Source organism: Falco punctatus (genome assembly GCF_963210335.1).
Source record: "Falco punctatus genome assembly, chromosome: 2".
Classification (NCBI taxonomy): Eukaryota; Metazoa; Chordata; class Aves; order Falconiformes; family Falconidae; genus Falco; species Falco punctatus.
The window spans coordinates 46,212,314-46,238,664 of record NC_137581.1 but is presented as its reverse complement, the minus strand read 5'-3'; the positions used below and the strand labels follow the sequence as shown (position 1 = coordinate 46,238,664).

The 26,351-nt window shown below is 38.1% G+C and overlaps 1 protein-coding gene across 1 annotated transcript in view; it reads right to left on the bottom strand.

Moving 5' to 3' along the window:
• The window catches only part of SCEL (sciellin), a 77,339-nt gene that overhangs the window by 36,549 nt on the left and 14,439 nt on the right, over positions 1-26,351 (bottom strand). Inside the window, exons 1-2 of the mRNA XM_080375845.1 lie at positions 7,321-26,351; positions 577-650 (exon numbers count right to left, since the gene is read on the bottom strand). The exon at positions 7,321-26,351 is cut by the window's right edge and continues 14,439 nt beyond it. Coding sequence (XP_080231971.1) covers positions 577-619 — 43 coding nt within the window. The 5' untranslated portion in view covers positions 620-650; positions 7,321-26,351. The remainder of the gene's footprint in view (positions 1-576; positions 651-7,320) is intronic.

Genomic DNA, 26,351 nt, shown 5'->3' with positions numbered 1-26,351 from the left:
TGGAAAATTTCATCGTGTTTCCAGTTTCCCTCTGGTCACTTGTCTGCATACAAACCACACTCCAGCACTCCTCAAGTTTCATCCCTCCAGTGGAACAAACGAACACATCTGACAGTGGTTAGCTTTCCCCTACCCTCCCCTCATTCTGATTTTCCTTAATTTCTCCTCATTTCCCTGAGTGAGTCAAAGATATGGTGCTGAGATCAATGGATGCCCTGTCTGCCCACTGCGCTGCCAGCCACCGTGCTCCTGTCAGGTTTCTACAGCAGCCATGGGCCTCAGCAGCGTGAGCCACCATCTTGCACCACAGTGCCTGCTTCTCCAGCTCCACCACACTACGCTGCCCAGCATGGTGTTTTGGCCTGAGTCCCTGCCAGTAAAAGTTTATGCTCAACACTGCTAGCTTTGTGTCTGAAGCAGGTCCTACTGTGGATCTAATAACCTGCCTGTCACTGCCGAAGAGTGGCAGCAGGCCCTGAGAGGGAGCTGTGCAATGGGCATGGCAATTCTTAGAAAGCAGAGAGGCCGTGCCTCAACATCTGAGTGCCCTGAGAGCAGAAAATGAAGGAGTATTACCGCTTTGATTAGGAGACTGTTTTCGTATGCTGAAAGCTGACATCTTGTTCAGCGGGTTGTCCTTCTGTGGGAATCTAAAAGAAAACGAAAAAAAAAAAAAAAAAAAGGAGAGTTGGCGGTGAGATTAAGAATCAGCCCCAAAGCCAGTTTAAGTTTGGTTGCCACTTTGATCACCTCTTCGCACAAGTTTAGTCCGATAGGGTGGAATGACCTTGTGCTAGCTGCAGCCCTCTTAGAAGTGAAGCTCAGGCATGGCAGTGGCTTTTCCCCTCCCTGGTGATGACTACGTGTACACCTACCCTGCACCTCTGCCTGCCACTGCCTCTCCCTCCTGTTCCTTGTCAGGACCTCCTTCCCTGAGAACACGAGGGGTGGTGAGAGCCTTTGGAGGGCAAGACAGAGTAATAAAGAATGGGGTGAGGTGTTTAGCTTAATGGCAAGATGTTATCAGCCCGTGGCTCAGAGCCCTGCCTTGAGCACATGCGGGTTCACCCAGCCCCACCGACTGATCTCACAGCTCGGTGGCCTGCAGCTGAACAGGGGTCCTGAGTAGATGCGGTCCTTCTGCCCTGCAGCAGGTTTCCAGTCACTGACTTCTTCCCTTATCTGAAGCCAGGTTAAAAAATGAGCCCCCAAGACTGCTGATTTAGAAAAAATAATATTTATTATCTGGGAGGTGAGCCAGTCAAAAGATTTCACGTCAGGCTTGGAAACTGCATTTTGAATATTGGCTTTCCCAGAGAAAAACATCAAGCAGAACATAACGACATTTCAATGACAAGAAATTCCCATTTAAGTAAAAAAAAAAAAGCAATCCTAATATTGATTTAGTAGTGGGAACAAAACTGACACTCTTTAGCAAATGGATTCCTTTTTGAAAAGCAGCATTTTCCAAGAAAAAAAAAGTTAAGCTGGAAAGCTCCCATTCAGCTCCATTGGAGAGGCTGCTAAAATTTACTAAAACACCAGAAAACAGTTTTTGTGACAGAAGCAGTCACTAAAAATCAAACATTCCTGGTTCTCTGGGTAACACAGTTGTCCTGGCTTTTTTGCAGATGTAGGGTGCATTGGCCACTCACATAGGGTAGAGTGGATTGAGAGACTGGAGCCTGTGGCTGTTTCTTTACCAGTGGAAGGTGAAGATGTTGAATTTTGACAAAAGCTTAGCAAAAATACTAAAAGTAATACTGATAATAAACCATTAAAAACTAGTGGATGCCACAATGAATTGCACTTAGAGCTGGACAATTGCTTAAAAAGTTGATGATTACCAAGAAAAGAAAGCAAGAAACCAAAACCTGGATGTAAACAAATACAGATCTTTCTAAAAAGTAAAGGTACAAACACAAAACTAATATTTGAGTCCAAAAGTCCATATGTATCTTACCCAGCTGTGAAATTACAGATGTTTATAAGAGTTTAATATTCTGGCATGTAGATTGGAAGGCTCTGACCCACAGTCCTTTCTTTTAAACTTAGTTGTTGGTATCAAGCATGCATTGGCACAGTCTGTGTAGAAAACATGTGATAGCTGGATCTGGTTCCTACCCCAAAAAAAATATGCTCAGGGCTATGGTGAGCCTTATTTATTTTGCAATAGGTTATAAAATATCTTTTAAAATTACTGACAAAAGGTTTTAAGTAGATATGCACTGAATTTCCTGGACACTCTTCAGGAAGGTTATCAACCTCTCAGTTTAATCAATCTTGCTGTAAATTTTCCTGAACTGTCATAACATGATAGATAGGACTCTGATTTATTTATGTTTTCAGCTTAGCAACAGCTGGACATTTGATACTGGTTTGTTGGGGTTTTTTGTTTGGTTTTTTTTTATTTCAGTCAGTCCCAGGATAATAGCTTGACATTTCAGTATGTTTCACAAGCAACGAGTGCTGGCACTTCTTCATCTGGAGAAGAAGCAGTAGTTTGTACGGAAGGAACTTCGATTTATTTTCTAACAGAGACTTTTAAAGCTATTTCCTAAGAGAAATGAATCATGAAACTTTGAAAACGAAACCTTCTTTTGTTGAAATTAAATGAAATGTGGTCATTCTAAGGCTTAGAATATCTTGTTAAAAATACACATTTTGCAATTTAAATATTTGTCATTAAAAATTACAGGAAACTCCTACGTAGACTTCATGTTACACTATAGCCTTCCTTTTTATAGATTCATGATGGAAACAGAAATTTCTCACAGAACTGGCAAGGTAGTATCATACACCTTTGTCAAAAATAAACAAGAAAGCCTCAGACTTTTGTTCTGAAATACAATTTTTCACCAATGTAAAAAAGCCATACATTTTGAGGCTTGTCTTTAAAATCTACAGAATAACCACAGATTCATTAATGACACTAAGACCCTGAAAAGCAACTGGAAAGCAGGTTAGCAACAGCCGTTTCTATCCATGAATGACAGAAGAAAGTCCAGCAATTGTGTTTGTTTCATCCTCCATAATTTAATTAAAACTGTGTTCTGTCTCTTATCCTATATTCATTTTTAAATGTTTTTAGAGCAAAACAAGATTTCTGTTGCACATATGTACAGCATCCAGAATAAACTACTACCTAGTCTTGCAGTCTGCAAGTAGTATGCGTAAATGAATATAAAAACCAGGCACACTCCCTTTTACAGTCAGCACTGCAAATGTGCCAGGTATTCTGAAATTTTACACCCAGACATTTTAGTCCTACAGAATACTGCCATATTGTCCTCAAGGTTGACTTTTTGCTTCCAAACTTTCAAGTTATATATCAAAGATTAATCCATTAAAATTTAAATCACACATTAAAAAATATCCTACTTTAATCTCTAGCACAGACAATCAAGAATCGTCAGGGTAAGATTTAAATTTTCAGATATTAGAAATAAAAAGACTCTTTTGTAGAGGCAGATACAACTCATCCAAGCACTCTTTTTTTGGGCTTCACTGTTGTGACTTGTGTGTGTGTCTGTTCTGTGTACATGGAAAGGGAAATGGACAGAAGATTGTGAGAACCACATTAGTTTAAAAACTTCAGCTCATAAAAAACTGGAACCATCACATTATTCACACAGGTCAGTGAACTGCTTATCTTTAGCCGATAGTTCAAGGGAGTTAAAAAAATACGTTTTAACTTTGTAAATGAAAATGTGAGAAAGGAGTTATAGGCTTCTATAGTATACTATAGTAGTAAATTATGTTCTGGCATTCTTAATAAGAACTCAGCCACTGAAGCAAAACAACTCAGCTGGAATGCAAAACAAAAACAAACAGGAATGTAGCTCCAGTGTAATTTGAATTTAAAAACAGCGTCAGGAAACTTTAAAAGAAAATTAAAACTGCCCCAGCCAGTCTGATGAGCAGTTCCCAAAAAGTTTTAAGACATGTAATCCTGGATTCAGACCCTCCCCCATTTTTTATGAAATCCAAATACAATCCCAAAGAAATCCAGAAAAAAATTCAGACATGACTTCAGGGAAAGCGAAATGCCCCTCCAAACTGGTAGCAAGTTATTCAGAAAGCAGCACAGGCCTCCAATTCTATTTTTATCACAAATATCCAGATTCACACTTCTACATCTCCTTTCCACATCCTGTAGTGACCAATCAGCAGAACACCTTACACCTGCCTTAAATTCTCAAAGCTAGACCTTCTAGTTTTCAGCTGGTCTGAACACACCCATTCTTCCAACAGAGTCCTCTTGCCTTCCTTCTTCTGTTCTTGGCTGTAGCTTTCCATGTTACTAAGTTTCACATATATATATTGCTGTATTAAAAAAAAATCTGTAAGAATGATACAAATATTTCCTGTAAGAATCATGTTTTCCACATCAGGTTGAACTAGTTAACAACCAAGTCTTTGTTCTTTGGCTGCTAGCTACAACAGTGATTAAGATCTTATTTATAAATATTCAGTTTATATATATTTTGCTTTTAATAAACAATATTTCTTTCCACAGCTTAGAGGTACCGCATATCACCACACTGTATAATAGGTAATTCAACACAGTAGATGTTGAGGGAGTGTCAAGGAAGGTAGACCTTCTCTTAAAAGTCAAAACATTTGTTTTTATAGGGGAGTTTTTCATATAAAGCATCGCCAAACATCTAACATATCAACATTCCTACTATTATTAACGAACTGGATGATACAAAACATTGTAGATTAACAAATAGTTTAAAACAAAAAAGTTCCAGAATTTTCCTGTCTTCCGGATTCTCATACTGCATTGCTAAAGCAGCCTGGGGGGTATAGAAACCACAGAGTTTGGCATGTCCACATAAAATGCCAGCTGGAACAAACAGGTTTCTTATACATGGTTCTGCATAGCCACAGCTTGCTCACTACTGTTGGCTCCTCATCCTTACAGTTCCAGCTTTTCAGAAACATCTAATATCTACCATATGAAAAAGAAAATAAACATACTTTGTTCTTTCCTTATCCCAAATATGAAACTTTCCACCAAAATTTCATCTTTTAGAAGGACTATTCTGCTCTAAATTAAGCTGAACATCATTATCTTGTGACTAACCAGAGCTCAATATTTTAGAATTTTTCCATTACAAAGCTAATAAAAGGTTAGGAAATAATTTTCCACATCCTTTGTGTTTTGACCCATTTGCTTGCTTTCACTGCAGTCCAGGAGGAATTTTGAATAGAATAACTATTAGTGAGAGAATAAAATGAAGGCTTACTTCAGCTTTACTTTTTGGATTTGGTCTTGGGGTTTTTTTCCATTTTAACTGTTAATGTCAATTCTATACTACATGGCTTATCTTTTATTTTTATGAGATGAATGTGGAGATTATGACATTTTAAACAAAAACACATTTGATCCTACTTAATCACAATTATGAAGCACACTACAGTATTTCCTTGTCTTCAGTTAACAACTTTCATGTCAGGTCAGCAATCTTTGCTATTTTCTCCATCATTTCTCTTGAATATAGTAAGACCTAGATGTGTGAGCAAGCAACTGATTAAAGTAATTCTGAATTGGTACAGGATGAAGATCTCCAAGCCTTAGAAATAAGGCACTGGGAAGATACATCATTACAGTTATTCTAGGTAGACTTCCATAAGTATGTGAGGTGAAATTTTTCTTGTTTGGAAGTCAATACCAATTTTGCTGTTCTCTACATCCATCTTTTCTTCCCTCAAATATCAGAAGTGCTGTGACTGGGCCATCAGATCTGTCCACCTATACTTCAACTGAAATAATAATTTGTATTTCTAAGCATTGCTTTACTTCTTGATTGCAGATAAAGGCTGGTTTTCAAATCAACAGCCCAGGCCATACCATCCTTCACACTTCCAACCTTGCTATTTCAGTCAAGCATATGATCTCCACAATAGCCCTAAAGGCTCACTCTGTCAGGTGCGGATCTGTATGTATAACTGGTGCTGTACTTTATTCCCTAAGAAATGGTCAACAGTATCCACTGCCATCACTCAAGACTTTAGGTCAGGACACGAAATAGAAAGAACAGTGGTGTTGCTAACTCAGCACATTACCAAGTGTGTATTCAGAACTTAATGAATAAACACTTGAGTTAAACAGAATTAAAAGTAACACAATTCTCTTTATTTGGCAATTAGTTAGGCTTTTATCCTTTTGCTGAGGACTACATATAAAAATATCTACATTTATTTTACAGACATCAAAGAACAACAAAAACATGTTCCTAGAATGAAATTTTTTTCAAGAGTTATGTATCAGAGCAATAACCACATAATACATTTGTAAATGTCTGTAAATAATACATTGTGTTTAAATAAGTATTCCACTCTAAAATTTAGGCCACAGAATTAATAACAACTCTCACAGAGAGTAGGAATAATGTGTATGTTTGTAAAAGAGAAAACAGGCAAGGTAGAACTAGAGAACACATGAACGTACAACAGAAATCATTCATCTATTTGTAGCTGAAAGAGCTCTCAAAACTGGTTTTTCAAGATGTGGGTGGAGGAGATTCTGTTTTGAACGAAATTAAGCTTTGGAACTGTCACTAATGTAAAATCAGCTGCTAGGAACCAAAATTTGTAGTGTTTTCAAATTAGAAACATATGAAGTTTAAAAGACTTCTTTTTTTAACTGACTGTAGAAGGGGGTAATAATTTAATTATTTTTTTTTTATTCAACTCTTTCCTTTCACTTTGCTAGATTTTTAATGAAGAATTTTTCCTGTTTATACATGGTTTAAATTCATGGTATAGATAAGTCTTTGTATCAAACCAGGATGGGTATTTTTGCTACACCTTTTGCAAAGGTGAAAATGAAAGCAAAGTATTGCTTTTTTTTTTTTTTTTTCCAAAATAATATACTTGAAGTAAATTCAAGTAAATGAGATTTTAGTACTCTTTATTTTCGGATAAAAATCCAAAGAAAGTATAAAGAAACAATAAAACCAACCAAAGAGCAGAAATTATATTAAAACAGCCATTCATGAAGAGGGGTCTGAACAGTGAGTTTATCATCAGAAAAATAGCACTAGAATAAAGTAGGATTAGCAATATATTGTCAATAGTGAAGTAATTAAGATAGTAAGGACAAGAGATTTCAGAAAGGTCCAGGGAATCTGAACACCTAAACTAAAACATTTTAAGAGCTGGATTTTCATAGTCAAGTTCTCCACACTTCTTGAAAATCAGATCCTTTGGAGCGGGATCCTAAATTGAACACGAAGAAACCACAAAACATCTGAAGATATAGGACTCTCCATACATGGTATAAAACCCCAGGAAAGTAAATGTCCTTACCTGGGTATGGTAGAAGTTAGTGTCCTAGTGTGGCTCAGTGTGATAAGTCAACCTGGGGACACCTGGAAGTGAGGTACAGCCAAAGCAGTCAGAGAGCTGAACTGTTTTTCCTCATACAGCTGTCTGAAAAGTCAAGAGATTTCTCCTTTAGAGGCTGAGTCACTTAAGGAGGAGGTAGGAGGTGTGGAAAAGGGTGGCACCTTGTAGAAATACCAGATCAATTAAAAGTACCAGTGACCTGTTACACTCCTGTGCTTGGTTTACTTTTCAAGTGCAGCAGGGCTGGGTTTCATGGAATGAAATGCTTTTGCAGACCTTGAAACAGAAACCCAAGCAATTCCTATTTGAAAAAATATACTACACTCATTTGGATTTTTCACAGAAATATACATTGCAGAGCTATAGGGTTGCCTCTCAGCTTCAGGGTTTCAGGTATTTATACAGGTGAACATGAAGAAACACTGTATTTCATCAGAGGAAAATTCTGCAGAAATGTTACACGGGGAACACACATCAGAATCTGATACACATTAAGTGTTTGCGCTGCTTGAGTATGTGGGCAGAGACAAAAATCTGGAGGGGAAAGCCCTCCCACATGAGATCTTGTTACAAGTCTCTCTTATCTGTGCACATTTGCGTTCTCCTTTAGTACAGTGAGTAATAAACAGCAAGGAAAGAAGAGACTGCCTTCACTTTTTTCCCTTTAAAATGGCTGCAATATGTTTCTGTGTAGGCTAAGAACTGGTTTACTGTTAATAAATAAAGTAGCATGGAATCAATAACTTGCTTATAGGAATGCTGTATACAACCCTATGGTTCTGTTTAAGATACAGAGTCTGTTTCTAATGTATCTTATACAAGCCAACATTTATTTTATATTTGGGGAGCTTTGGTAATGAATTACATGAGATGCCGTTATGTGAGATGCCGGGTAACATTTAGCCCAGTTGTCTTTTGTGAAAGTTAAGAATTTCTTTCAACAACAAAAAAGAAAACTCTGACAGAAATTAACATGTCTCTTTAGCCATATTTCTAATTCTTATTTTTGCTGATGGCTACCTCTTCATAGGCTTGGTACTTAGTAGCATGAGGTTATTGTCTAAACATTGGTTACATCTGATGAAATAACAGCTGATGAAGCAGAGCAGCAGACAAGAAAACACAAAGTATAAACTACTAACTACCAGCAGTCCTGGCATATTCAGGTAAACCGTATTATATGTTTATCTTTTTGTGACAAAGAAGAAAATTTTGTGAATGCATCCCTTTACAGACATATTGGGATTTTACAGTTTTAACACACATGCCGCCCAAATGAAACAGATGTCTTTCCTCATGAGAAATGCCCATGGGAATTAGCTTAAAAAAGATCTACATACACTTTGACTTGAAATGGACATATAGCTTTGATTTGTAATAAGAAAACCTGAGACTAAGAACATCTTTTTGTTTTTGAAGCATTTTTCTTTCACAATCCAGATGTTAGATGATATTAATTTGTTATCATTTTATATTCAACAAAAAAGAGTTCTGCTTGTAAGTCAGAGATAAGCTTAGCCTGTCTCACAATGCCGCCTTCTTCAGCTAACATATTTGAGGAACAGAAATAGAGATGCAATCAATAGAGTTTGGACAAATTAAATTGATATTTTCCTGTACTTATAACCTTTGAACACAGAGAAGAAACTATGGGGCCCAGCAAGCAGGTTCTGCTACTCCAAGTAAGCCTGAGGCTTATTCCATGACAGTCATGGCTAACTCTTTAGTGGCTGGCGTGACAGAAGAGACCCTCTACAGGAAAATGCACACATAGAAGAAATTCTAACAATGGTACTTACATAGCTTAAGAATAAAGCAGGCCAGCTATCTTTAATTGACTGATCTGCAACAACTGGTGTATTAAATGTATGGTGAATTTTTTGTTAGTTATGCTGATTACTTAATATTTCAAAGCTGGAAAAAATTTGTAAAACATTTTTTTTTTTCCCCCCAGATTAAAGCAAATCTGACTTACTCCTAATCATTCTGTCTCATTTTCTGTATGGTAATCACATGCGAGTGTTGTTCCTGGTGAATAAAGAATACATGATGCAGTGCCATGTATCAGAAATAGAACATTTCAGCATAAGCATACAGTGAAAGTGAGCTGTAACTATTTTCCATGAAGAAACTTCTCATACTCTGAAGAAACTCAGCTTTCAGAAATTCAGGGGAACTCAAACTCTGCCTCTGGATCTAAGTATAACAGGTAAAATGTATCACAAATCCAGCCATCCCCATATTGTGTGAACTGTTCAGCAGTCACATTTAGAGAACAGTTTTATTTTCATTCTCTAGTTTAAAGTCCTTATTTAACTGAAGAAGGGACAGAAATATGGAAACAGTGACATTTAATTGGTCATACTATATCAACATTTGAATGCTGTCTCTCTTATTTCCTTTCTCACTCTCAAGAAAATTCCCCAGTTGAAGCACAGACAGATAGTATTCTGGACATATTTTTCAGCAGTGTCAAAAAAGGAGCAAAGCAAAAAATACAAGCGAGTATATGCCTCTGCATTGACAACCAATGACTTTTAATCAAAGAATGTAATTTACCTAATCACTGCATTGGGCCATGCTTTACTATTATTATCAGAGTTGAAGGAATACTTTTTTTTAGTTCAACCATAAAGGTAGGTGCTTTGGTGATGACAGTAACTCATTTCATATTTACCTATCACCAAATGTCCATGTAATCTCCTTCTTGGGAGTTAGTTAAATACTGTGCTTTTGCTTGCCATTCTCTCAAGAAAATAAAGGAACTTCTCTGAAAAATAGATACAAACATAAATGGTCACATCCCTAGCTGATGTAATGGGATATAATGCCACCGAAATCATGCTGATAGCTTGATTTATATTGCAGAGTGCATGGCCTGACATGATTTATGAGAGAAAACAATATCTTAGAATTCGTCCCTACATTAACTCCTCTTTTTAGTTTAATAACAAGCAATAGGGACACATTACTGATTAGTAATCAGAGGTCACTGTCTCTTGCTGCTTAGACTTGCAGCATATTTCAGGAGCCATTTCTATCCATCTCAATTTAAATAACCCCACAAGCAATGGAGGCTTATGCTTGTTTGTCATCCAAAGAATTCTTAAAATGCCTCCTAAGAAACTGCCGGTATGGGATGTTGACATTTAAAATACAATAGCAGTGGTAGAAAAGTGAACATAACGAGTTCATAAATGCCATCACTTAGATTTGACTGGCTTATTCAGTGTTGCTAAAGTCAAACACATGTAGCACCTTACATTGGCCATACATTATCATACTTCCCAGTTCCTGCTGTGCTCTGAACAACATGGTTGTGTTCTGTGTACTTAGCTTTAGTTTATAATTTTCTGCAAAGTTTATGTCCCTTGATAGCTAGTAAGGTGCATTTTCTCTGCATGATTTTCTCCTCAGTTTTTGTTGAGTTTCCATTTTTATGTGCATAACATATTGCAAAATATTGTGCTACCTCCACATCCTTTTTAAGGTTTATAAAGATGGCAATCATGAAAATAGCATAATGTAACCTAGCCCTGTTGAGTTTTTGTGTAGATTCACAAGGGAGAGATGGGAATGAACAATGACTCATCAGGCCACTTTTTGGACAAATACCATTCTGTGACTCCTCCCAAAAAGGAATTAATACTACTGAATGCATTTTTTCCATACACTCAGTCCCCCTAATGAAAAATCCTTTAATACTTCAGACTTTCCGAGTAAGATTGGTAAACTATTGTATTCTGGGTTAGAAGATGCTATTATTATAACTGTTGTGCCCAAAAGATTTAAAGACATTCTAGCAAATGCTGTGCAAAGTTTTTAGTTTCAAGATATAGATTAAAAAGCTACGTTTATCCTATTAAGTTAAACATACCAAAGCTGAGCCTCTGGCCTGAGGACAGCATGGTTTTTATCTGTATCACTAAACTCACTTTCCAAAAAGAACTATGTGGCCTCATCCACTCTCTTACTGGAAACAGTCCTGGGTTTGTGATAGAGAGATCCATGCCCAAGGTTTTTTTCAGAAATAACAAAACTGTGTCAAGGATCGTGCACAGTAATAGCACGGGCAAACAGAGGATATTGCTCAAGCCCAGGTCCTACCCTTACTTAACTAGTATAGTCCTACTCATTGGACCTGATTTTTCCAAAGTGAATTGTGTTTGACATAACTCATGTCAAAAGATGACTAAAACTAAACACTCTAAAACATAGGTGTCAGCAGTGGATGATGGCCAGCTGCCAGGCAGCATTTAGCAGGCAGACTCAGCTAGTTATTTTAACATTTATCTGGGAAGTGGGTTGCGCATCTGCGCCGCCCATACATTTCCCTTGCTTCAGCTTGATCTAAGATCACCTATATATGTAGGCAGCAGTTCTAACAGGTTAAGTCAAAAGGGGAAGGGTCATTCAGGGAAAAAAGAACCCACTGCAGCAAATATACTACTACTTAACATAGAAAAGGAAGTGGTACTCATGTATAGGGTGACACCTTCTCCTTGAAGGTGACTAACACAAGGACCTTAATTCCCGGTCCAGCCCTACATAAAATAAGGGAATGCTCGGGATTTGCACTGCCTCTATGTACAGAGGTACTATTCACCCCTGGTCAAAATAATTAACCAAGGAAACATATTGCCTATGGGTACACCCTTACCAAGAGGTATGTATGACTCAGACTAGAAACGGTTGTGTGAATTGCAGTAGTATTCATGACTGCAACAGAGAGGAGAGGGAGAAGTAAGGACTATGATTTTTTTCCGCAGGCGGGTTATTCTGTCATTAGACTCCCATGGGATTTCTGTAACTTTCCTCTGAAGATTCTGCTCCTCCTGCTCCTAGAGAGACACCTCAAAATAAAATAAACTACTGCTCTGATGTGAGATGGAAACCCCCTTTCTCCACGGGCATCCTAGCTCATACTGAGACGTGGGTTTTAAATGTAGATAAGCAATGTCCTGTGCAGCCTTGCAAAGGGCAACTACTGGCAATGCCAAGCACCTGGGGTCCTTTTTAACAACTTTGTTCTCCCCTTGGTGCTCAGAAAGTCAGAATTCCTTTGCCTAATCCACATGCAAAGCTTATCTTCAAGCATGCCTAACCCTTTCAAAGGAAAGGATGAGAAAGCAACAGCCTTCCAATTGGAAAAGCCACTTAGCCTATGGCTAAACACAAGTACAAATAATTCCTCCTTTTGACAGTGGCCCATTTTTACCAGCAGACTACTTTTACCACTGAGTTATAAGATATTTTTTTTGTGGGAGGGAACACAATTACCACAGTTTTTCTACCTCCCTAAAATGTAAATATTTTACTGGAGAGAGAATAACACTACAGCCCTTTTACTATGACATAAAGATAATTGGTCTCACCACAGTCTAAATTAATATTTAGACATTATACATTGAATTCTCCTTTTTCATTTTATGCTGTATTTTTCAGAATTTTATCACTTGGGTGATTAAAACAGATAGAAGAATAATTCTGTAATATCATGTAGCAACAGCTGTTGTGCAGAGGCAGAACAATTTAAAGCCACTTTCACTAGATTATGTTATCGTTAAAGTGAGTACTTTTCAGTAAGTCTGATATGAAATACCAGAATGCATCAGGGATAATGTTGTGCTTTAAGGATTAATTTTTACCAGCCCAACTCACATTTCCTATTGCCATTGCAGGTTGCTGTTCCTGGGGAAAACCTTTCAGCTGATTAAAGTAAGGTATGCAATCTGGCTGTTTAACCACACCTTCCTGAATACAGGAAGGAACACTCTCAGAGATTTTTTGTATGCATTTTTTAAATGCTAAGAAAAACTTAGTGACAATGCAGATGTATTTGGCAGCCCATTGTTCTCCCAAAAGGTGTGGCAAAGTTCATACACGAAAGAAGGAAGAAAAAATTGCTATAAATAGTATGCAAAATGTCTAAATCTTTTTATTGCTTCTAGTTGCTGCAGAAAATGGCTGAACAGTGTCTTATGTTTTCCTCTAAAATTGCTTGGCAGAGAAAAATGCTAATCATAGCAGGTGCCAGCACATTTCATGGAGCTACATAATCTTCAGTGTTAGTGGGCCTGATTTTCCCACAATTTGCATACCTCTCTACTCTGCAAATGAGTGAAATATCTTGCAGATTTCCCTGAAAGTCTGGTCCATAGTATGTTAAAATTGCGTATCTTCATGCTGCATCAGTACCATTACCACCTTACTAAAGAACACAAAGAGTTACTGGTAAAATCAGTTATCTAAGGAAAATTGTACTGTAAATCTAGGTCAAGTGACATCTGTGTGGTACCAGCTGAATGGCTGTAACCAGTTCTGTAGCTTATGTTATTGATAAATAGCTTATTTGTTAATGTGTTACCACCATCTGAATTAACCAAGAATATTCATCTGAGTGGCTAAAAAAAATGAAAATCACATGCTGGCCAGTAGTAGTGGGAGTGTGAGAATTAGAATTAGTCGTGTTTTTTTCATTAAAGAATAAGAAAGACTTTATATCTCCATCACTTAAAAATCCCCACGCAGAGAGCTGTGAGAAAGAACCAATAGTGATGATCTCAGGGAAAGCCATCTTATTAAAAGGTGTTAGAGGAGAAGAAGTTAAGGGGAGGAAAGTTTCTTCCTGCTCCCTATCTGAAATTTTCTTATAGTGATTAGTTGATCATAGGCACTGTTAATACATAGGCGACAACCCAACAGGATGTTATTTTTATGGTGCAGATAAGGAGATATATCTGCCTCTTAAAATTATATACATGTGAGGAACTTCAAATTACACTTATTTGATAAGACTGGGTTTCTCTCCTTGTCCTGGTATTGTGCTGGGATTATCTGCTAGGGCTAAGCAGCCTTTTCTCTTGCAATGATGGTTTCTTTTTTTATTTGGATCAAATTAATTGATTGAGAACTTGATTACCATTTGAAAACCTTGATTACCATTTTGAAAAATCAAAAAAACACCCAGTGAACCAGTATCTGACCTATTTAATGAATGACAGGTGGGTTCCACACTAGTGTTATTGGCACACATATCTGCACTGCATGCCAGCCAAATGTAACAGATTGTGATCCTGTTCTCTATCCACATCAAAGCTGAATATGAGCATGGAAGAAAGGTAGGTATTTCTGCATTCCTGGAAGATGCAGGCTGTGGTACAGTTAGCACAGAATGGCTTCCTGTAGAAGAGTTGTTAGGAAATATGTTCCAAAATAAGTAAGAGAAAGGCCAAAAATGGGAATCAGAAAGTATGGCACTGAACTTAAAAAGGTTCAGAGAAGGAAAAAAAAGATGGTCAGAGAGACAAAATTACTTCTCCACATAAAGAACAAATGCATCAGCTAAGCCCCTTTTAGTGTGGTGAAGGGATATCCAAAAGGACGTGTAAGTGGTCTAAAAAATCACAAACAGTATGAGAAAGGTGTATTTCAATTCTCTCCCAGTACAAGAGCTATGTGGCATCAAAATTCACCTAGTAGGAAGGGAAAAAAAAAAGGGGGGGGGGGGCGGGGGGATGAGGCGTTTCTTCCTACAATATGTATGTAAGCTGTCCTTGCTGCAGGAAGCTGTTTTTCCAACATTTTATGAAATGCAAAAGCTTATTTATAATGTGTATATCTGTACTTGTGTGTATGTACATAAATACTTCTGTATACATGTGTGTGTACCCAAACATAAAACAGTTCAATGACAAGGAAGGCAAGCTAGTGGAAGAGATATCCATTGATGGTTACTAAGTAAACCGAAACTACATTTGGTTACAAAAGACCCTAACATGCAAACTGATAGAGACTGTAAGGACAGTTAGGGAAAGCAGCTTACATACTTTCCCTGTTCTTCCACTTTTCCCTGAGCATCTGCTTTTGGCTGCTGTTGGAGACAGAATATTGGGCTAAATAGACCTTTGGGCTGAACAAGGACTGCTGCTCCTATGTTATTCCCCTATGGTCAAAATTTGTATAAAGCACATAACTAAAACTGCATGAAAATTATTTCCTAATTCTTTGATATTGATGTGAACAATTAGGTGATATTAAATGTCTGTAGAATGTTGATGTTTTAGGGATTAAAATAACCCAGTCTCCTTAGTGAAGGGGCTGTCATTCAGCCCCTCAGCTGACAGTCATTCAGCATTGTCATTTTATTTTCTTCGGACTGAAGTTCTTCTCTAATTACATGACAAATGTGGAAAGCATGTATATATGTAAGTATAGAGAGCACTGTATTTTGTTTGCACATGTTCAAGACCCTTTCCTTACTAATAAATACCTTTGCAGTCAAATAAAATTGCTCACCTGTTCAAATAAATAAAATAGCAAGGCAGATTTATGATATGTGTTGAAATGTAGGTCATCTGTAGGAGTAAAATAGAAAATCGTATCACAGAAATGGCATCTTCCTTCCACGTTCCCCTCCCAGCTTCTCTGGAGGAAAACTCAGTTGTCTCATTGTCCTCCTTTATCTGAGTAAAGTAGAAGGATTCATACCATTTCCAAACACATGCCAAGGAATACATTTCAGGTGCAGATTTCAATCACGAACAGAACTATGTGAAAGAAAGGAGAACACATTTCCTAAACTGACACATCTGCAAGTAGGGCTGCATGGGCTGAGAAGCAGAAAAAACAATGAGCTCTCATCTTGTCTTTACAAAATCCTTGTCCTTTTATATAAACTGGCCAACAGACTGTTACAATGGTGAGGAAGATAGTACATTTTAAATATCAACTTCTTCTTCCCTTTTATTCTGAGTAAATTATATTCTTCTGAATAATTGTTTTCAAAACTATGAGTACTTTGGGAAGAATGTTGGCAGAAACAATCTTTTACATGAGTTTTAATGTTCAGTACACAAAGAACTGAGCTGGGTTTTTTTTTTTCATTTATTTTTGTTGCTGTTGTTAAGTGCAATGTAAACAAGGCTGGGCTTTAGAACAGGATGATTTCAAAATAATTTGTGTGATATTACAAGGGAAAGAGTCAGAACAGAATTATTATAATTATCTGGATGTAATCATGGAGTCCCAGATCAGTTTCTGAAGTTCCAGATGCTGCCACAGTGCTCTAAGAGCATACTGTGAAGGACCTGGTAATTTCAAGTATGGGCTGCTCTGAATCCTCATGCAGTCTATTAGCCTGAGAAAACTAAATGCCAATTAACGTCTAAGTAAATAATCTGAATTCTACTCAATGAAAGGATAAGTCAAACTGGTGGCAGCTATTTTCAAACACTTGTTTCCTCTAGAGCTGGGCGAGACTTTCCATCGCGGGCCCTATTTAACAAAAAAGCTAGGCTACATCAAAAGCTAGGCTCCTACCACATTTGTCACCCAAGACATCCCTAATGTAATCTCGCTCTAATGTAGATGACTAAAGTAGGTCAGAGCATTGGGCTCTAGAAGTTACTATTTCTCTCCACTGTCTTGAAAGGGAGCCTAAGATGACAAGTCAGAAGTAGACATCTACACTGTAAACACCTAGACATGTCAGATGGATCCCATGTAATGGCAGGATTTGAAATATTTTTTTTCCACTTGTAGAATGCAATGACTTCTTGCCAAATTAAAAGGAAAAGGAAACAAACATGCAGCTATTTTTTTTTTTTTCTCTGTGACTGGACAAAATTTAAGTCACAAAGCTCATTCTGCAGCCTCAGCAGCACTGCATCTATACAACATCAAAATTTGTCTAATTCTCAAGCAAACTGCATGTACTGTGATGCATTGTAAAACACAGCTTCCGTATGCTGTGGCCACTTACACAAAAAGTATGACAAGGAAATTTTAATCTGGCCATGTGAGGAATCTGATCCACAGAGAAACTGCCAGATAAGAGGAGAGAGAGAAACTAAAAAAATCATTGTGCTTTCCTGGCAATTCCATCCCTTTCATTCATTGGTACAAAGTATTCCTTCTGTTTTTAGAAGGAGTGTGTTGGATCTTTCTGGATTTGAACCCTTTAGCTATAGCAACAGTAAGACTTGAATTTTGGGGTTTAGGTGCTTTCCTTGTAGATAACTGTATTCATTCTGTTCAGATCACTGAGCTGCAGACAACCCAGTATAAATGAGGTTTGGCATCTTTTATGAACCTCTGAGCAGAACCTCCATAGTGTTATGCCTAAATCATGATCTTTGAATTCTTTGTCTTTCTTCCCTTTTACTCTGAGTAAATTATATTCCTCTGAATAATTGTTTTTAAAATTGTGAGTACTTTGGGAAGAATGTTAGTAGAAACAATCCTTTACATGAGTTTTAATATTCAGTACACAAAGAACTGAGCTGAAGATTTTTCCGTTTGTTTTTGTTGCTGTTGTTAAGTGCCACGTAAACAAGGCTGGGCATTTAATTTTCATTTTGAAATATGCAATTCTGCTCCAGAATACTTGAAACTTTTAAGCTTATAGTGCTAAACTCATTTTAGGTTGAAGCAAAAAGCTCCAAGTTAGCAAGCTATGTTGTAGCTTAATTATACGGCCAGGCTGGGTGTGTGAAAATAGCCACCACACACTGGAGAATAAATTGCTGGGTTTGGTTTTTCTTGATTTACAAGCTACTATAAGAGGTGCATGTTCCCAGGGAGTGGTGAAAATTAAGGGTGTGTTAAACAGGTTTAAGAACATTTTAAAGAGACACTGTCAGGTTTGAGACATAGCAGATTTGGTGTACTTCCTTCTTCCTTCCAAATAACATTTTCTGTTTCTGTGGCTACGAACAGCTGAGCTGCACCCTGCCTCTCTATCTAAGTGATACCACAAAATCCCGTGTAGCAGTTATGTGTCACACTGATTGCTCTCTTTGTCTTTTTCCCCCTTTTTTTTTTTTTTTGCCATCAGTTAGGAAATGAAACTGCCGGAACTGCTGTTCTTTGCTCTCCTTGGAGAGCAGAATTCACATGCTGTAGTTGACCACCCCTACCACACAAACTTGCAATAAATGCTATCTTGGCCTTCTGTGTGAGATTGGGTCTTTGCACACCAGATAATGAACTCCATTTGTGAGACAACCATGCCATCAAGTTCAGCCAGTAAAATCTTGTGGTTTTCTTAAAAAATAGCTGTGGTGTGGACAAGCAACACTTGGATCAAACTACTTCTCCATTCAAAGTGGTACAGATGTTATTTCCTAGTGTTGCTGGGGCCACCACTTTAAGGTCTGAAATACCCCAGCCCAATGTCTGGGCTGCAAGTTCCCAGAAATCTTGGAAAAGGTCACATGATTTTGAACCAGAATTTTCTTGTTTCTCAGAAGTTTTGCATGGAGAACAGACATAATTTAAAATCTTTTATATACATAGCATTGGCTTTGAGCCTTGGAGAACTGCTGGGTATTTTCCCCTTCTGGGTATCCTGCTGGAACTAAGGATAATTGCAACTGAAAAAGAGCAATCTTTCTTCAACAGATTTCACAAGAGATGACTGGAATATTCATTTCAATTCCTTGCTTAGTATAGGAGCATAGAATTAGGAGAGCACAATGTATGTACAAACTTCAGCCTGCCATTATTGCAAAGATCACTGAAGTCTTTGTTTGGAAAGATTCAATCACTTTTTTTTTTTTTTTTTTTTTTTTTCCCTGCTGGTAAGTATGTCAAATTTTGGATCTCTCCCATGGTGTTACACTATAGAACCCACAGTGGTATACATTGTGCTGTATAATAGAAACATTTGATGCCAAAAGTTCCAGTATTTAGTTATTTGAGAAAATACTTTTAAATTCCCCCTTCCAAAGGTAATAAGAGAGCACCATGATACGTACAAAAATCATTGTTAGACAGAACAAAATTTAGTTCATTAGAAGAAGAGAGTGTGAACATGACTTGCAGGTGCCACTGTTTGGAAGAAGCAGAGCAGATAGAGCCTGAAATTTGAAAGTAGCTGGCAAAGTAACCAAAGAGGAGCTGAAATAAAGATGAAGGAGGAAGATGTCAAAGAGAAAATGGATGCAAGCAGAAAAGGATATAGAAGGTCAAAGATCTGTCTGATCTCATATACTGACAATGTAAATCCTACAGAGCAGTGCTCATGAAGGGTTTTGAAAACTGTATCCATGTATATGAAGATTAATGTTTCCTACTATTTTTTAAGCGATGATAGAAGTGTTTGTATTAAAAAATAGAACAACTCTTTCCCCAGAAATCTTACATTTTAGAAAAACTGCAATCAAATTAAGAGAGGCAGGATGAGCAGTGATGTTGCATGAAAACTATGTCACGAACAATGCATGGCATGTCAGCTATTCCTTCTACATGGTTTGTGATTGGGACAGATTAACATCTGAATTATGCTGCAGAAGGACCAAATAAAGGCAAACACACAGGATGAGAAAGGATGGTTGCTCAGCTGCAAACAAGGGAATGAAGGGATTTGAAGACAGTACCACAAACGAGCAACCCTCTGAGGTTCATGCAGAAGGGCAAGTTCATTCATAGCCTCTTAATACAATTTTTATTAGGGTTTTGTGAGGTCAGCCTCCAAAACAGTCAGAGGTATAACTGCAGGAGATACCCATTCCGGAAGCACCACAGAGATTGTCATGAATCAACATCTCTGTCATTTATGTAACTGTACAGTGCAGTGATCCAGCAAACAGGTGTTGACAATAGGTTCTGCAGTGAACAGCAAGGATGTGGTTTCGTCATGAGTTTAAACTGATCTGTTACCACATTCCCACCAAAAGGAACAGTTATGCTTTACCTGTCCTGCCCTTGCCTGTGCTTCCTCCTTAGTCCCTTAGATTGCCTCTGTTAGATCAGCAAATGTCATGATCCAATTCACTGCAAGTCTCATGATCCAAAGAACTGAAGAAAAGCATATTGAAAAAAAAAAGATACAGGGTAGGGAAAGACCACCCCATCATTGTAGTGTGCTATTTGGTAGTGTACACGTCAGGAAATCAGCTCTTAAAGTTACCATCCTAATGTAGCAACTACTGAAACAAAAAGGCAGTTCATGCCTCAGAATCAGTATTCTAACCTCTCTGTAAATTCACGCATATTGTTACTAGTTATTTCCCTTCACTACAGTGATTTCCCTGCTCTAGCAGCTACAGATTTTTTAATACAAGAGAAGTCTGCTACAGGATTTCAATTAAATGGACTTGCCAACACTTTCAGAGTATGTTCTAAGTTTCTTGAAGTACTCCATTGGCTTTCCTCTCTTCTACAAATCACACCTTGCTCAAATCTCTGCACACACATATGGGAAAATCTATTAAAAATATAATTGGCTAATATGGATAATTTGCCAATTATTACCCATTCATCTTCCTTTCCATATGGAATAACATTTTATGATCTCAGCGTTTGTTTTAATATTAACACTCTTTGATGAATGAATCTTTATGAATCTAATGCTCTTTGCTCAGTGAATGAAATCCTTATTTTGCTTTGCTTGTGCACGCAAAGCAAAGCTTTGCTTTATCTGTTAAACTCTCCTTGTCTTAACCCATGAGTTTTCTCACTGTTACTCCACTTTTACCCTTCGGATTTTCTTCCACATCCCACCATCAAGGGAGTGAGCAAGTGGCTGTGTGGTGTTTAGCTGCATACTGGTGTTAACCCACAACACAACCGTTAATCACATAATAGGTTCAATTCACAAAATCACAAAATTTTTGAGGTTCAAAGGGACCTCTTATGATCATGTAGTCCAATGCCCCTGTTCAAACATGATCAGCTAGATTATCTTGCCTGGGATTGTGTCCTGCTGGACTTTGAATATCTACAAGGATGGAGGCTCCACAGCCTCTCTGGACGATCTGATTCAGTGCTTGATCAACCCTGCAGTGAAGAAGTGTTTTCTTGTGTTCAGATGGAATTTAATGATTTCTGATTCATGTCCATTGCCTCTTGTCTTTTAGTGGGCACTGTGGAGAAGATTCTGGCTGCCTCTCCTTCATTCCCTCCCCTGATGAGATCCCTGTAAACCTTCTCTTCTCCAGGCTGAATGGTCCCAGCTCTCTCAGCCTCTCATACAAAAAGTGATCCAGTTCCTTAATCATCTTTGTGGTTCTGCACCGGACTTGCTCCAGTAAGTCCATATATTTCTTGCACTGGGTAGTTCAGAACTGGATGCAGTACTCCAGGTGTGGCCTCACCATGCTGAAGAGAAGAATCACCTCCCTCTACCTGTTGGCAATGCTTTTACTAAGGTAGCTAAGGAGGGTGCATTGCTGCCTCGTGGTCATCTTGTTGTCCACTTGCTGGACAACTTTCACTCCCAGGACCTTCTGAACAAAGCAAATTTCCAACCAGTGGGCCCCCAGCATGTACTGGTGCCTGGGGTTATTACTCCACAGATGTAAGACTCTAGCTTTACCATTGTAGAAGTTGATGAGATTCCTCTCTGCCCTGTTTTCCAGCTTGTCAAGGTCCCCATGAATGATGGCACAACTACCTGGAACATCAGCCAGTCTGCCCAGTTTTGTATCCTCTGTGAACCTGCTGCAGGCGCACTGTGCTCCTTTGTCCAGGTCATTAATGAAGAGGGTGAACAATATTGGCCCCAGTATTAAGCCTTGGGATACACCACTAGTGAATTCATTACATTAGATTCAACCATCTAAAGCACAGATCTTCCTTTTCCTTATGACAAGTGACAATTTCTCTTCTCCCTAACCCATATGTACACTATGTAAGCAGCTATTTCCCTGCAGGGAAGACCAAGCCAGAAATAATAATTTTGAAAAGGAGTCCACACTCTTTCTCTGTAATTTTGTGTATCTTCTCTTAATGGGACAGTGCTAACCTGTTTCCTTCCTCTTTTTCTGCCATCCTTGCCACATCCTGTCTCTGGCAAACACGGTAGGTAGAAAAGATTAAGGCCTTCCTTGAACTCTTCATTTAATAACGAACAAGAAGGAAGGAGGTAATCACTCATACATTGGCAACTCTGTAATTATAAAGTCAATGAAATGTAAACTATCATGACTTCTACCTTCTAATTAATTTGTTGTAATTATTAAAATGTACTGATTTATTTTCATTCTTCTGTTGCAACAGAGATGACTATTAAAAAGTTTGTAAAAATAAAAGATAGTACAAACCCAAAAACTGAAATTCATATACAGGAAGCTGTTTTAATGTAAATAAAAATTTGTATTAGAAGCAAAGGAAAGGAGTGTAATAAATAGACTTATTATATTGCAATGCTCCCTCTGAGTCAAATAGTATTTAATCATTTGCAGTTTCGTGTGATTAAGTACTAAAGGTGTTGATCTGTGATGAACAGCCAAGCTAATCTGGATACACAGACACAGTATCTCATAAGCAGCAGTACTAAGAAAGTTAAAATACATAACAGCTTTGATTTATTCAACAAGGTACAGTATATGCATTCAGGCAAATATATGACCACACAGTAGAAGCAGACAGCATAGATAGTGTACAGTTGAGGGAAACTTTAGCCACTACTTTATATATTTTACTTCCACACAGAATTTCATGTTTGTAAAAAAAAAAATATTTAAGCTCAGTTTGCTGAGTTTAAATACGGTCATGTAAAAAATTAATGTTCCAGATGGCAAGCTTTCTTTATAGCTGTGATGAACAGTGTGTCATACAAACAAGAGGGGTTCCAGCTCTGGCCCCTGGGCTGCTCTTGCAGAGTCTCTAAACACAAGGTGGCCACATGTCCCTTGTATTACTTTCTCCTCAATTTGTGTTTAATGGAGTGGCCCTTAGTCAGTACTTTGAAGTATCCTCTTCAAACAGATGGTGGACACCCATCTGTTTCTAGCTCCAGACAGATAGAGCTCAGAATAAGGCACCCACAAGCCAGTTGTAAGATTCTGGTTTTGTGTTGACCACTCCTAGGTGACTGCACAAAGGGAAAGGGGATTTCAGTTGGCTCCATATTCAGGGGTCTCTGACTCCATGCAACATTTAAGGCATGCAAAGACAGCCTGACTCAGAGCTTTTCATAGCCATGTCAGAGGCAGACAGCTCACTGCATCCCCTGGTTGTGTCTGACCTTCCCTGAACTGCTCTAATGTTCTCTTTGAGACCTCCGTAAGTTCTCCCCATAAATCCAGGGAGAAACTCAGGACTAAGACTAAGGACAGAAGCAAGTTCTGAAATCCTCACAGAACAGCACCAAACTCAAGGGTTTGCAAACTCAAAGATTACTCCCTTGTAACAGATACAAGGAAGTATCTACTTACGTCTACCAGTAGATAGGGATTTTCAGTACATGTGTTTAGCCATGTTCAGGCATAAATTGTTATGGGTCTTGGGCTGGGGTCTGCCCTAACTATTGCTGCCTCTGCCTGCCAGCCCCATGCAGTGCCACCAGGTCACAGCAGCTATTATATTTTGTCACACCAAAGCTTTAATGAAGGATCAGACCTGAGAGCATCTGCTATATCTCAGACTCACTCGGTACAACACACAGCAAAATCTGTGAAGGGTGGATTCATTATTTCTGGCACCACCAGGTGAGTCTTCAGGAGACTGCTCAAGCTGTATGAATAGATTATCTTCATGCTAGAGGGAGAGCAGTGCCCTTACTTCTCACTGCAGGTCCTTGCACCTTCCCCTGAGGCATCTGGCTCTGGGCTCTGCCAGAAACAAATTACTGACTTGGGTAGCATGTAGGTCTAATCTAGCGTGTCCATACCTCTATAATGGAAAGCATTAAAAGCAGAGGTGTCCTTCTTTCTACCAGCCTTCACAACAGAGTGATTCAAAATATGATGTTGCCATTGAAATCTTACAAATATCAAAGTAAGGTTCCTCCTCATTTTTAACTGTAATGATTGATTTAATTTTCCACACTCTCTTTCAAAAAACAAGTGTTTTCATTCAGATACTCATTAGCGCAAAGATCACAAGGCAGGACAATATACACAAGTCTGAAGAGGATACATACTGTTAATTTAATTTAATCACAATCTATTAAGTATTTACATAAATACAATCCTCCAAGGAAATATGTTTTTATTTTGCCAAGAGCAGTTCTTTGAAGGATGATAGGTTAAGAAATACTCCACATATTATTACAAATAATTACTTAGAGGTGAATGTACTGATTTTAATTATATTGGGTAATGCTGAGGCTTCCTACACTTTCAAAAAATAATTTATTCTGCTTGCACTAGTTTAAAGTTGCTTTTAGAAATTGGCAGTACATTTTTCCTCCTGTAAAAAGTCCTGGCTTCCATCCCCTTGAAAGGACACTGTCTCAGTGCCATTCTGCTCGAAGTAATCTACAGACTTCAGATAGCCTTCATCTGATAGTCTTCACATGACAGGGCAACTACAGAGAATAAAACAGCTCCTCACCTTACCATCATCCCAGACAACAGCAGCTGTTCCACGATGGGTGGGACTTTCCCAGGGACCCCACATATAAACTCTACCCTCTTCAGAGGCTGCTTTCTCTAGTACAGAGCTACATCCACAGCAATCCCTTCCCCAGTTTAAATCTCCTGCCAGATGATTTTAGGGCTCAAGCCAAAGCAAATCTATACTTGGATGTCCAAAGCTCTCTTTCAAGAGCAGGGCTCTCAAGTAACAACAGATAATATAATAAAATAGTGCTATTCACCACCTCCACCCCACCATGCATTCTCCATTAAAAGCAGTATCCAATTAAGATTCTTTCACAAATAAGGAGAATTTGACTGTAAATATAATTTGATTTTATTATTCAAGCAAGAAGGCTGGATAACAGAAACTGATCTAGACTAAACAAAATTAGATTTTACTATTCAAGCAAGAAGGTTGGATAATAAAAACTGGTCTAGACTTGAGCCTTTCTGTAGCTCAGGGTTCACAGTAATGTTCACAGTGGTAAAAATAATCCGGTATTTTAACAAGGCAGTTCTACTAGAAAACTGCTGACTGATAGAATCCTATGCAGTTAGTCTTTTGAAAGGTTAAACAAATTGTTCTGTAAAATGAAATTTAAATCCAAAGCTGTAAGTCTAAAAAACCTCAGCCCACCTCTTGTCTGTCTCCAGAAAAATGTAAATTCCATAAGCAGATCATTGTATTCACAGTTCTCTAGCCGCATACATGTATGCCTCAGTTTAGGTATCTGCCTGGTTTGGAGCAAGCAGCTTGGTGCTTACCTCATATCTAAACTGGGTGAGAAATATCCAGAGGTGATACTACCCTGGCAAAGACCTGAAAAGAGGTTTGGTGCAATACACATTATGTTTTCAGGAGTTATCTAACCCACCAGTCAATGCTGGGCACTTCAAAAAACAGAGTTACTGCAGATGCTTTATCATAAAACACATGTGATCACAATTGATGTAGTACCAAGGGACTTCTCTTGTTTTATTCCTAGTTCATGACGTACTATTTTGTTTGTGATTGGTACCCTGCTTATATCCAGGAAAAGACAGTGGTCGCAGCCGTGCTGCCTCCTATCTAATAAAGCAGCAGTTAATATGCTATCCTGAGTGAAGGACGCTGCAGTTTCTTAGTCTGGGCATTAACTCATTCATATTTTGCATGTGATTAAAAAGAATGCACAAGGGAAAAGCAGGAGCTGAAGCCTTTTGCCTAAAGAAAATGTCCAAACTACAGATTCTGAAGTCAGGAAGTTCCATCTCCCTACACATCAGATGCTCAGAGAAATAACCATGCTGTGTTTTTTCAGATGCTCGAACTAAGAGTCATTTGGCTATTTTGTGCTAGTTACAAGAACAGCTTAGTAGAATTGCTGCATCCAGATTTTGCTACAAAAAGGCATGAATAAAAAACCTCTTACAGCTATCAAAGCTATTGCCATACCTGTGTTGTATGAAGAGCTGTTTGAGATTAGCAATGCTGGTATTTTTTTACTTTGTGTAAGCATATATCACACAAAGTATGTATTTTGTCTTAGAACATTAAAGAGTTTTAAATCACTTGTACTGTCTATTTATGTTTGTAACTGTCCATAAGACTCCTGCTACATTTCACGAGGTAGATCCACAAGATGTGTCTTCTAGCTATGCTCTACACAGCCCCCTGAAAAAAAAATTAAATTTCATAGCTTA